This window comes from Triplophysa rosa, linkage group LG6 (assembly GCF_024868665.1).
Source record: "Triplophysa rosa linkage group LG6, Trosa_1v2, whole genome shotgun sequence".
In the NCBI taxonomy this organism is placed as follows: Eukaryota; Metazoa; Chordata; class Actinopteri; order Cypriniformes; family Nemacheilidae; genus Triplophysa; species Triplophysa rosa.
Window position 1 is genome coordinate 697921 of NC_079895.1, and position 12525 is coordinate 710445.

The window sequence follows — 12525 nt, forward strand, 5'->3', positions numbered from 1 at the left end:
GAGGAGAGGGAGGGGGAGAGAGAGAGAGAGAGAGAGAGAGAGAGAGAGAGAGAGAGAGAGAGAGAGAGAGAGAGAGAGAGAGAGAGAGAGAGAGAGCGTGTTGGCGCTAAAACTGTAGAGAGAGCACATTTTACTCTCTACTCAATGATGAATAAACTTTCAGTTAATCTGCGGGTCACATGCGTTCTTCACCGGAGAGCACGATCTGTACGGATCACAGATCATCCCGCGATCTGTTTCACCACGATACCGCAGTGGAGAGGAAGAGGAAACGCGTGTTGTAGAGTTGTTTGTCCGTTTAGGGCTGCTGTACAAAACATGGCTGTGAAGGGCCGCTCTGTATGTAGATATAAACATCTTCTTCTAAGGTATTACAAACATAACGCTTCATTACGTAAGGTCTTTATACAGCTCTGAAGAAATAGTTTTGTATATTATATTGCATTTCTCTCAATAGATCCTCCTAAAAACGCCGTATTGTTCCTTTAACTAGAGAACGATTCTTTTGTCAACGTACTGCATATTAGACACATCATTAAAATGCAAATTTATTTATCTTATATAAACAACCAGTAAGTCAATAAACCGATTTAATTCTCAAAAGAATCACATACAACTGTAAGAGTTAAGGATTCGTTTAGATTCACTTAAAGTGACTCATGCGTGAATCAGACATCACTTGCTGCTCTGTGTGTGTTTGGTTTCGTGTTTAATTCCAGTGTTTACACAACATCTGACACTTTTTTATGAGTATACACAACACAACAACATGTCATGTGGCTTCTCTCAAGACGTTTAAATCTGCAGTCTGTACGGTCTCTGTTTGAAACATAAATCCGCAGGTTACTTATACTTAACATATTATATTTAGTTTTAACCCAAAAAAGTTATGCCATACAGATTCAACCTCTTAATAAGCGGCCCTATTTTTGACCATTTTTTTGATCGCAAAAACAAGTTCATAACTTATAGTTTTGGATTGAATATTAATGTAAAACAAAGGTAATAAACACACAGACAGGCTAAATCATGCCCGTTCCACAGGCCCCGTGCATGTTAAGGGATTAAAAGGGTAAGAAAGGAGGTGTAAAAACATCTCTGATATAAACTGTAGGTGTAATATCTTTAACAGATTTAACAGACACTAAATCATAACAAAACGTTAGGCCTGAAGCATGAAACATCTTGTGTTCTCAATACACATGAAGCAGCAGAAAGTAAAGTCCTGCCTTCATCTGAAGTGACCTGGAAAAGCACTTCCTTCACATGTCACAAAAGTCAGACTAATTCGGCGGGGGTGGGAGGGGGTCTTGAGCTCTGAGACGTTTTCCCATGATTCAAATCTTAATACAGCAGACACGTATTTAAATGAGGGGAAAAGCACAACACCTCTACATGTCAAACATTTCTGACACGCTCGCCGGCTCACATGACAGAATCCGAGAGCTTTCGGCTTCCCGTTAAATCAATATTTAACAGGAATTTAAAGAAATCCGTTTGGCCGTTCTTTCAATGACCTGACCAGCCAAATAATAAACTGCCACGTAAGTGCATTTCAGCCAGTCTGTCTGGCGTTGACGCTTATTTGCAAAGCAAATCAATGGAAGCGTCAGGGGTTCTTGGATGTCTGACCCACCAAGCAACCGAAACTGCTTTTCAGCAGCTTGTTTTTCTCCTCTACGCCCACTTTCGCATGAACAAGCACCCTGAAGTTGTCAAACTTTCCTGCCGTGTGAAGGCCGTGCTGAAGAAGTGCTCACAAGAGAAAGAAAGACGGACGAGACAAAAAGAGGCTGACAAAGCCCGAGCATTCTGGCCTCCTGGCGTGTCCGGGTGTGAATGGAGGGTGACGCTTGTGCTATGGCATGCTAATGAAGCTCTAACACTCACAAATGCCCTCTCTCTTCCCTCCGGCAACAGGGCAACGGGGTTAATTACCATAACAACAGGGTGCTGCCGCGGCCGGAGAGACGCTGGACCCTTCACGGGAGAAACCGCGACCGCTTTTACCGTCAGTCTCAGATGAAGAGCGGAGACGGGTCCGAGAGGTCGCCTTCGTTCGAGTCGTGATGAAGTTTCTGTGAAGTGTGTGTCTGTGGAGGTGGGGGGGTCTCGTTTAAACCATCACTTTCTTAGCTTTTGTTTGACTTGTGTGGTGAGTCGCTTCAGTCTCCAGTGAAAGAGGCATTCACAAACACAAAAACACACAAACTGTACCATTCAACACCCTGTAAAAACGGCCTCAGTGTGATTCCTGCTTTGTAATGTAAAGACTCGACAAACAGATCACTTCATTAAGAGCATATCACTGAAACACACACGAACTCTGCCAGCACAAACCTGCTCCAACAATCCTCAACAACACTATCACGACGCAACAAACCGCTGATGTCCTTCTGAAACCTCGTATCTCCATATTTACTGATTTTTTTTGTGTGTGCCATAAATCATTATCATTAGTCAGCCTTTATGTTCGTCACTAGATTTTGCAAATAAAACGTTTTTAAAAGTGCTTGATTGAAAAAGTACAGTGTTTTTTCCATAACACTGGAAAGATCCATAGAGATCCGTTTCCATATCCGGAAAAACAGCGAATTTGGACATCGGAGGTTTCAGAAGGACAGCGACGATATGAGAGTTATAGGCATGGGCCGGTATGAGATTTTGACGGTATGGTAACCTTAAGCCAACCTGTCACTGGGGTGGCAGCTTGAAAATGTGTTATTTGAAATGTCTGAGTAAAAAACATTGAACACAATAGATTAGATTTTTAAGCAACTATTTGGAACAGTAGTAAACATGAGCAGTATGTCAGGTTAAATTAGTGCTTCCCAATCATTTTGAAAACATGTCACCCATTCCTAGTCTTCTTTTAAATGCATTTCCAGTAATTAAACTTGCATGCATTCATCCATATATATACATAAATCAATTAAATGCAGATGAGCAAACAACTAATTAAGCATAAACAAAATATAGCACAGAACCTGATGGATTCCTGCACAAAACAGCTCGTACCTTTGGAACGGTATAACAGAAACTTTTAGTGGTTTTAAAACCGTGACTTTCCAAACCGCGGTATACCTTGGAACCGGTATTCGGCCCGTGCCTAGAGAGTTAAAGTTGAACCATTTCACAACACTTTAGTAACATTCAAAGTCAACCCTACATTCTTTACACACCAACGATGCACTAAAAATGAAAGTTGTTTTAGTTTCAACTTTAAAATCCGTTTTCAAAAGTTTGCGTTTTCAGGCCTCCAAAATGCTGCTGTCATGTGATTAAATTGTAAAAAACAGTTTCTGTTTGTAGTTGAAAACTGGATTTAGTGTCAGTCCAGCACTCAACATTCTGTCTCTAGACGTGTTCAGTAACAGTTAGACAGGACAGAACCGATGGAACGAAACGGAACACTTTTTTAAAAGCGAAGCTGTTTGGCTTCACATGATTCTGAAAACTGAACGCTTGTGGTGAGAGATGATGAAAAACCACCATGATGCATTACAAGATGTACACACATTAACAATAAAGAAACACCTCATCCAACACAAACACATCTTAAACCCACACTAGCACATCTGTAAATACTGTAGAAACACACAACCTCAGACACAAACTCTTTAAGAATGGCCCAACGCTCTCACGGGCGTCGAGTGCTCTTATAATTTTTGAATCATAAATGAAGAAGGCCAGTTTCAATGGGAACGCCCAACGTTCAGACACGCAAACAGTCAAATCCTTCTTTAACATAACAGCTCTTGATGGATGACTAGGGACAACAGTGTTGCCAGGAACCAATGCTGGCCAACTTCATGGAAAGGAAAAGAAAACAGGTCTTTTGTTGCATTTCTAACACCAAAACAAAGCGTCTTTGCTTTTAAAGCACACTTTAACTGGGCTTTGAAGCCCCTGACATCCTCATTAACTCGTGTGAAGGAAAGTGAAGTTTTGTTTTTGCCCGCTTCTCGTCTGCTCCGCTTGGCTAAACTTCACTCGTCTTCATCTGCACCAGCATGACGGCCGGCACGTTTACACAATCATACCACAGAACCAAAACTTCAGCGTTACAACACAAAACATGAGTCATCTCACAGAAATTCAAGGTTTCGTCTATTGGTAAAACAATTCTACTGGACCTCATTGAAAACAGCTCGTGAAATCCAACACAAGTGAAGAGAATGCAACCAATTCAACAGGTTGTGCATTTGGTTCATAATGTCAACGTGTAAACAGAATTAAAACATTACAAATCATTCATAAATCATCACTAAACAGAATTCACAAACAGTTCTAAACAATCTTTCAGAATGCTTTCTTGAGATTTTAGGATGAATGTGATTGAGTTTTTACCTTTGAGCATTGCTTGTGATTCTGACACCAAACCAGAGATCCGTTACTCTGTGAAGAGAGAAATAAAGTGACACATGAAATGCTACACGTCAACATACAGATCACATGAGTTTTGGTCTTCATATGCATGCCGACATCACCACGAGAAGAGATGCTAACAACACTTTCAAATGAAGCCATTAAATGACCCTTTGTTGCTTTTTCCAAGAAGAGACTTCAGAGTGTTTGAACGGCTAAACCTTACGGGTCTACAAACCAAAAGTCTGTTTAAGTTCAATGCCAAGTTCAAAGGGTTGTGGAACAATGTAATCCAGTTATTCCCTGTGAAACCTCGGGAAATAACTTATCATTAAAGGAGTTAATTTGCCATCCAGTACCGCAGGGTGTCGAGCACTTGATGTCAAGGCTAACGGTCAAACGGCTTCAAAGAGACGAAGACATGATACCCCCCACCACACCACCACTATCATCATCAACATGAGACACACGATTTCAGACACAGACATCACTCTCAAGAGAACACATCTGAATAGTGTTATATTAGTCCTGCTTACATTCACAATATACATTTAACCCTGAACGTCATTTCCAGAATGTGTGTGTGCGTGTGTGTGTGTGTGTGCGTGCGTGCGTGCGTGCGTGTGAGTGCGTGTGTGAGTGCGTGTGTGTGCGTGTGTGTGTGTGTGTGTGTCAGGACAGCATCATCACTCCAGCACTCAGTAGGGATGTTGACCCAGCTGCCGTCACAGACATTTATAGATCAACACTATAAACTCAACTCGAAACTGATTCCTGAACACACGGAGCCTTCGTCTGTCACACATTTAAACACATTTACAATCTCTTTAGGAAAAAATGTGCAGACCTCAAAGCTAAATCTATACTGCTTTCTGCTGTATACGTCTGTAAGATGTTTTTAGATGGATGTTTTTCGATGGATAGGTGGGATGTTTTTTGGCAGGCATTTCAGAGAAGATCATTGTATGTGTGTCTGTTCTGTGTTTTATTTAAATGTTTCGAATGCTTTCATCAGACTGCTGCTTTGGGGCGAGTGTTTAACACAACACAGATCCGCTCTACAAACTGAAGACAAAAACATGTGTTTCAGAGATGTCCTTGTTGAGTACATCTCACATAAGACAGACGTGTCTGTGCACAGAAACAGAATCATCCATCATTTCAAACCCTTCTGATCAAAGACGCTGAGCGCTGCTGTCATTTCAAAAATAACACTCATCCAAACCAAAAAAAGATTTTTTTTAGAATGTAAATAAAAGGATCTGTAACATAACAGGGTTAAGTTCACTGTATAAAAAAATCCGTAAAATTGGAAAAACAGGAATATACCGTATTTTTTTTTGTAAAATTATAGGATATAAGGATATCTATTCAATTATTTTCTCCATTTTTTTTGTAAATGTGTTGTCTTTATCTATAATTTTGTCGTTTTTGACCATATTTAAAAAATAAACTGTAAAAAAAGAAAACTTTTTCTGACAGCTGGGGCGCCAGAAATAAACTGTAAAATTACATTTCCTTGTTTTTTTGCGGGAACATTTGCGGTATTTTTCAGTAATTTTGCGTTTTTTGACCCTAATACACAAAACTCTGTAAAAAACAGTAAAATGCTGTTTTACATCAAATCTGTAAAAATAAATCTGTAAAATTACAGTTTTTTTACAGTGTTCCTTAGAAAAACTGAATAAAATTCCCATTCTGCCTGTCAGTTTACTGATGGATTTTGAGTGGATTGTGGATACGTGCTATCAAATTGTAATAAATATCAGCATTGACCATTAGAAAAACTACCAGAAGATACTTTAATATACATGTAATTGAATTCTAAAACCGTCTTTATGGTAAAATAAGAGATCATTGTGTGAGGACTGAGACATGATGCTGGTAAATCAGCAAACAGAGAACTTCTTATCAACATTTCATAAGGTGCAAAACATCTCCAGCTGTCACATTCTTCAGATAGAGCGGCTGTAAAGTGTCACGGTCAATGAGGTAAAAATGACATTCCAAAGCTATCGAGGGTTTTTACAGACACAGAGAGACTCATGGGCTGTTTAATGACTCGTTATTGCTCCGTAGTTAAGATAACGTTGTCTCATAACACACCCAACATTCAAACACCTCATCCATCATACAGGACAAAGAGCACATCTTACCATTCCTCTGAACACATGAATGATAAAACATACATTTAAACAGATAGCTCAACCACAACAAAGTCATCATTTATTCCCGCTCATTTACTGTACGTTGCTTTGAATACAAGTGTCTGTCAAATCCATAAACGTGTGTTTGAATGAAACGTCTGGTCTGTGTTCCACAGGTTTGAAAAGGAGAAAAGTAAAGCTCATATTTTCAAATAAAGAACTTCAGAACAGACCTGTGTATTTGAAAAGATAATCCAGACGATTATAATCCAGGCTGGTCTAGACGCTCTGACAGACACAGAAATGTTTTCATAGCCTCATACAGCCGCAGTGTTTACACTTTGGCATTTGTAAGTAAACCATTTGTACTCAAACTCACCAATGGATTTTTATAGCTGTCTCAATTTATTAAACTATGACAGGACAAAAATTCCCTCAGTCTTGAAAGTCCTACGGCTGTAATATCAACTCTTTCTTTACATTCATCAGCTTTCTTTTTATGTGTACTAAAGGGAAGGAGTGTACATCATTTTCTGTGGTTATCAACTTTGTCACACATATTGTCAACACAGCTTAACATGAACCAACAACCTTCCTTTATAAATCAGAAAGATTTCGTGAGGTAACAGATACAGATGATGTGAATACACTGAGAATCACAATCAAGTGTGAATGTGTGTGAATCACCACAAGACTCCATTCAGGTCTGTCATAACTAATGAAAAACCACAGACACGCACGCACACGCACACACACACACACACACACACACACACAGACACACACACAGACGCACACAGACACGCACACAGACACACACACACACACACAGACACGCACACAGACACACAGACACGCACACAGACACACAGACACGCACACAGACACGCACACAGACACGCACACAGACACGCACACACACACACAGACACGCACACAGACACGCACACACAGACACGCACACAGACACGCACACACAGACACGCACACACACAGACACACACACGCACACACTCACTCACACACAGGCACACACAGACACACACGCGTACACAGACACACACACAGACACACACACGCACACACACACATGCACAAAGACACGTACACACATGCACACACACATACAGACTCGCGCACAGACACACGCACAGACACACGCACAGACACACGCACACACATGCACAGCCACGAACGCACGCACGCACACACACACACACACACACAATGAGCTGCTGGTGCGGTTTGCTTCCACTTCCAAGTTATTTCATATCAAAGGCCCGTGACAAGCGACATGGCACAACTACTTTCCAATGTTTGTCTTTCCTCTGGATCAGAACACGCGCCCCTCGGGCTCGGCACATTAAGCGTACGGGCCAAACGCAGGCTTAATTTAAAACGTCATCATTTTTACGACGTCAAGCGCACTAGCAGGACCTCGCTGACACACCTCTGGCTTTATACATCCACACATAAATAATTCCACACACAGCAGACGCTTTCCAAACGCACACGGACCAACACAGGCACTCTTTCAGTACACATGCAGACGCTGAATTTACAGCTGGGTGTTTCCGTTCAGACTATTATGGGATGGGGGAGAGAAATTCCCTTTTGATGCTTCTTAGATGGGAAAATTTTAAACTCAAAAAGATGTCAAATGTAATTTCACTGAACATTAAACTGGGTGTTTTGATGACTCGAAGTGTCAGAAGCAGCAGGAACACATAAGAACTTGAATAATGTTGAACATTAATTTGAATATTACAACCATTTGAATGTTTTATAGTACAGTTTTATAGTGTAATTGTGTAAACACATGAAGAGTCTGGAGGTGTAAATGAATGTAGATCGTAGAGGTGAAATCATCTGGATTTGATGTGAAATGTTCGAGTTCATATCGAGATCTTCAAAAATATTGACCTTTGATTGCAGACGAGACGAATCTGAGCTCAGTTTGACACATTGTTGTAGGGCTGTGCAATTAATCGAATATCGTCAATTTTGGCCTTCAACAATTACAAAAACAAAATAATCGACGTAAAACGATTATTGTGCCGCATTCCATTGTGCAAGGATTCTCTCTTTTCTCGTGGTATAAATCCACAGCGCACCCCCTTCCTTTACAGTGGTTCAGCTGTGCTATTTCTTTACATTTATTTTTCAGTTGAATTCACAGTTTAAAAGCCAAGTTTTTTTATTTTTCTATGTTGTTTTAAAACTTAGTGAGTAATCATGTTAAATAATCGGGATCTCAATATTGATGATTTTTGTCATAATCAAGCATCCACATTGTTGGCATCATTTCGCAAACTCTAATGACATTTCTGACTCTCTCTCAGGAGAAACATCTGACACACACATGAGACTTAAGCATTTGCTCTCCATTTAATCTCATTAATGTCTAGGAGAAATAATTGAGATATAAAAGCGATCTCTAAAAAGCATGTTAAAACTCTAAAATGTCTTAAAGACTCTGGAAAGACTTTGAACCTGACATGACTCTCTGAATGATCCAAGAAGAGCTGGTTTAAATGAAAAATATCATCTCATTTTGACCGTGAATCTGTGGATTGAGAAGACTGACCGACTGGTTGATCATCACACAGCGTCTCTGTCTATAAAAATCTCTTTATGCAGGAATGTGTTCACCTCCAGCAGGATCTGCGACGATACAAGAGTGTCACACATAGGGTTGGGAATCGAAAATCAATTCCAATTTGGAATCGGAATCGAAAGGCTAGGAATCGGATCGGAATCGAAAGGAATAGGAATCGGATACTTGAGATTAAAATTAAAATTCCTCTTATCAATTCCTGTGTGCATATTTTCAGAAACGTACATGCGTTGCATGATCTGCTGATATCTCAATAAAAACCCTTATGAAAATTATCGATATTTTTTACTATAGTAAGCATAGTTTAGCTATAGAATTTGCATTAAAGCACAGGAATCACAAATTAACCATAGTTGCATTATAGTAACTGCAGTTTAACCGTGATGTAGTTCAACTATGATAATACAAATTGTAATAAATCAGAAAAGGTGTGTTTCTATGTGTAAATATACACAAAACGGTGCTCATAAATATATATATATATTTAGCAAACAAGTCAATAAGCAGGCTAAATGACCATACAGGTCGATATCTAAATGTTTTACTTCAACTGTGGAATCGAAACTGGGAATCGATAAGAATCGAAATCGATAAGCAGAATCAGAATTGGAATCGATAAAATTGAAACGATTCCCAACCCTAGTCACACAAGCATTTGGTCAAGCGGCTAGTGTGGGGGGTGAGGGGGGTGGCTGTTTTTGCAGCTGACCAGACCTCCCATCTTCACATGAAAGAGTCATGAACACACACACACGGCCTCTGGACAGTCTTTATGGACCTCTGACAACAATCGCTTTCTATTCCTGGAGCTTCTCATCCAGCTCGACCGGCTCTTTATCAAGCTCAGCCTGTCACGGCACTTCCTCCACAGACAAAAGCCACGGAGATTCAGAAAGAGATGTCTCAAGAGCTTCTCCATATTTCTCTTTTGATGTGCTGCAGACCTTTCCTCTGATGCCTGATGTACGTTTGTGTTTTAAATACATCCGTCAGAAACATCAGTGGGGATTTCAGAACAAAACTTATCAGGACGTTAAATTTAAATACAGAAATTGTATTTTTTCTCTCTCCAAATTTGGCCTGTGGATGATTGTTTTCAGTCCAAGTTAGCTCTACTTTCAAGACCTTTTGAAAAAAAGATTCAACCTCTCATTTCTGTACTGCCAAACATGTGTATTAATAAACTTCTAAAGCATTTATAAATGTGTTTATTGTACTTCTTTTGAGTTATGCTCAAATTAAATACAGTAAGGTGAATTCGGGTCGACTGGACGACACATTTATCTCAATGTCAGAAAGTGATTCCTAATTGTCACGATTCCGTCTGTGTTCCCCTGTCTTTTGTACTTTTAGTTTGTAGTTTTGGTTGTTTCCTGTGTAGCTCTTTTATTCATTGGTTCTGTGTTTTCCCAGTGTATTTAAGCCCTTGTGTTTCAGTTGTTGGTTGTCAGTCGTTGTTGCATGTCGGCCCTTGTTCCTGGTGGTCACCTGTTTTGGATGACCTTGTTTCAGTTTTGTTTTGTCTTAATAAATCTTTAGTGCATGTGGATCCACTGTCTTGCCGTGACACCAATAAACCTGAATTTACTGTAATCTAGTAAAAATGCCCATACTAAACTAATCAAATGTAATTAAAAAGAACAATAGAAAGGCACAAACGCACTGAATTGCTAAAATAATCTTCATGTATTGTTCATAAAACGTCTTTCTCCCGGAACGATCTTTTTAAGAAGGTTCTAGAAGGGTTATTTGAGTGACTACAATAAAGTCAAATGTTCTTGAAAGAACCGTTTCTTCCTGATGTTTTATAGTCTGAAAGGGATAGTCACCCAAAAATGAAAATTCTGTCCTAATTTACTCACACTCAGGTTGTTTCAAATCTGTATAAATTTCTTTGTTGTGTTGTACACAAAGGAAGATATTTGGAAGAATGTTAGCAATTTTCAGTTCTGTGACATCATCCACTACACCATAGTAGAAAAAAAATATTGTATATTTTTTTGTTCTGTTAAACACAAAATGTGATATTTTTAAGATTTTAGGAACACAAACAGTTTCGGGGCACCTTTGACTACCATTTATTTAATTCTTCCTACTATGGTAGTCAATGATGTTCCAGAACTGAAAATTGCCAACATTCTTCCAAATATCTTTCTTCGTGTTCATCAGAACAAAGTCATTAATACAGGTATGAAATAACATGAGGGTGAGTAAATGATGACAGAATTTTCATTTTTGGGTGAACTGTCCCTTTAAGAGTCGTATTCCACTATAAAGAATCTTCTGTGCAATAGAAAGGTTAAAGGTTCTTCATGGCATCACGCAGCTCAGAATGATTCTTTTAAAGTGTGAATGAGAAGAGATTTAGAGATGTGATCATGCACACAAACACTCATGATAAAATGATCAAATCATGTTTTGTTTAGCACCTGTTGAAGGTCTCTGAAGCGTCAGTTTATCTGTGTCAGTCTATTCATCTCATTCAACAAGAACTGACAGGAACAAGCTTTTATCAATGATTTTAACCAAATATAGGCTACAGCAGTCGATGTTTCTGCAACTAACCCAACAGAATCAAAACAAAGCTGAATAATTCACGATGAAATGTCAAACTAATACCTCAAAATGTTAATAAACAAACGGTGATACACATAAACACAAGTGACACGTTTCTTCAAAGTAAGTAACACTCAGAACTGTATGAGGTAATTGTTAGCTGTTCAGTAATTCGTGGTAAATGAAAATAAAGTCATACCTGGAAGTGTTTGAAAACAGCAGAGATGCGCGTGATGTGCAGGCTGAGGCAACGTGACGCGCACCTCGCGCGGTAAACGCTCGCGCTGAAGAACTCGTCAGGTTTCCTCGCGTACACGTTCGCCATAAATATAATCCACAAACTCAACACGAACGCGCTCTTCAGACACATGATGAAGGCTGCGAGCTCACGCGCCGACTGTGATGGAGCTGCTGCTGCGACTGAAGAAAGTTTCCCGCGGCCCCGGGGAGGAGTCAGCGCGCGCGAGGGGAGGAACTCGACGCGCGCCCCGCCTCTTCACACGCAGGTACAGGAGCGCGAGACGTCAAGTTCAGAAGTGATGGAGAAACGGGGTGATCGGTGCAGTAAACACTTCTCATTAAGTGCTTGTCGCTGTAGACATAAACTATAAAGCCTTCACTAGAATGGTTTTAACAGGATATGATGTCAGGTTACATGGGGGAAGTTCAAACAGGCTGGTAACTTCACAGCAACATTTACACAGCCAAACAATTGAAAAACACAAAATAAGTCATTAAACGCAACAGAAACGGTTACTGGTAAACTGTTTGAAATAACACACAAGCATACAAAAAATGTGACAACTTGCCCCGAGCTCTTGTCCTGAGACAGAAGGA

General features: G+C 39.8%; 1 protein-coding gene across 1 annotated transcript in view; it reads right to left on the reverse strand.

The window, feature by feature from the left end:
• LOC130556137 (anosmin-1) overlaps window positions 1-12138 on the reverse strand; it is a 56446-nt gene extending 44308 nt beyond the window's left edge. The window contains exons 1-2 of the mRNA XM_057336869.1: window positions 11888-12138; window positions 4351-4398 (exon numbers count right to left, since the gene is read on the reverse strand). Coding sequence (XP_057192852.1) covers window positions 4351-4398; window positions 11888-12058 — 219 coding nt within the window. The 5' untranslated portion in view covers window positions 12059-12138. The remainder of the gene's footprint in view (window positions 1-4350; window positions 4399-11887) is intronic.
• Window positions 12139-12525: the final 387 nt, after the last annotated feature.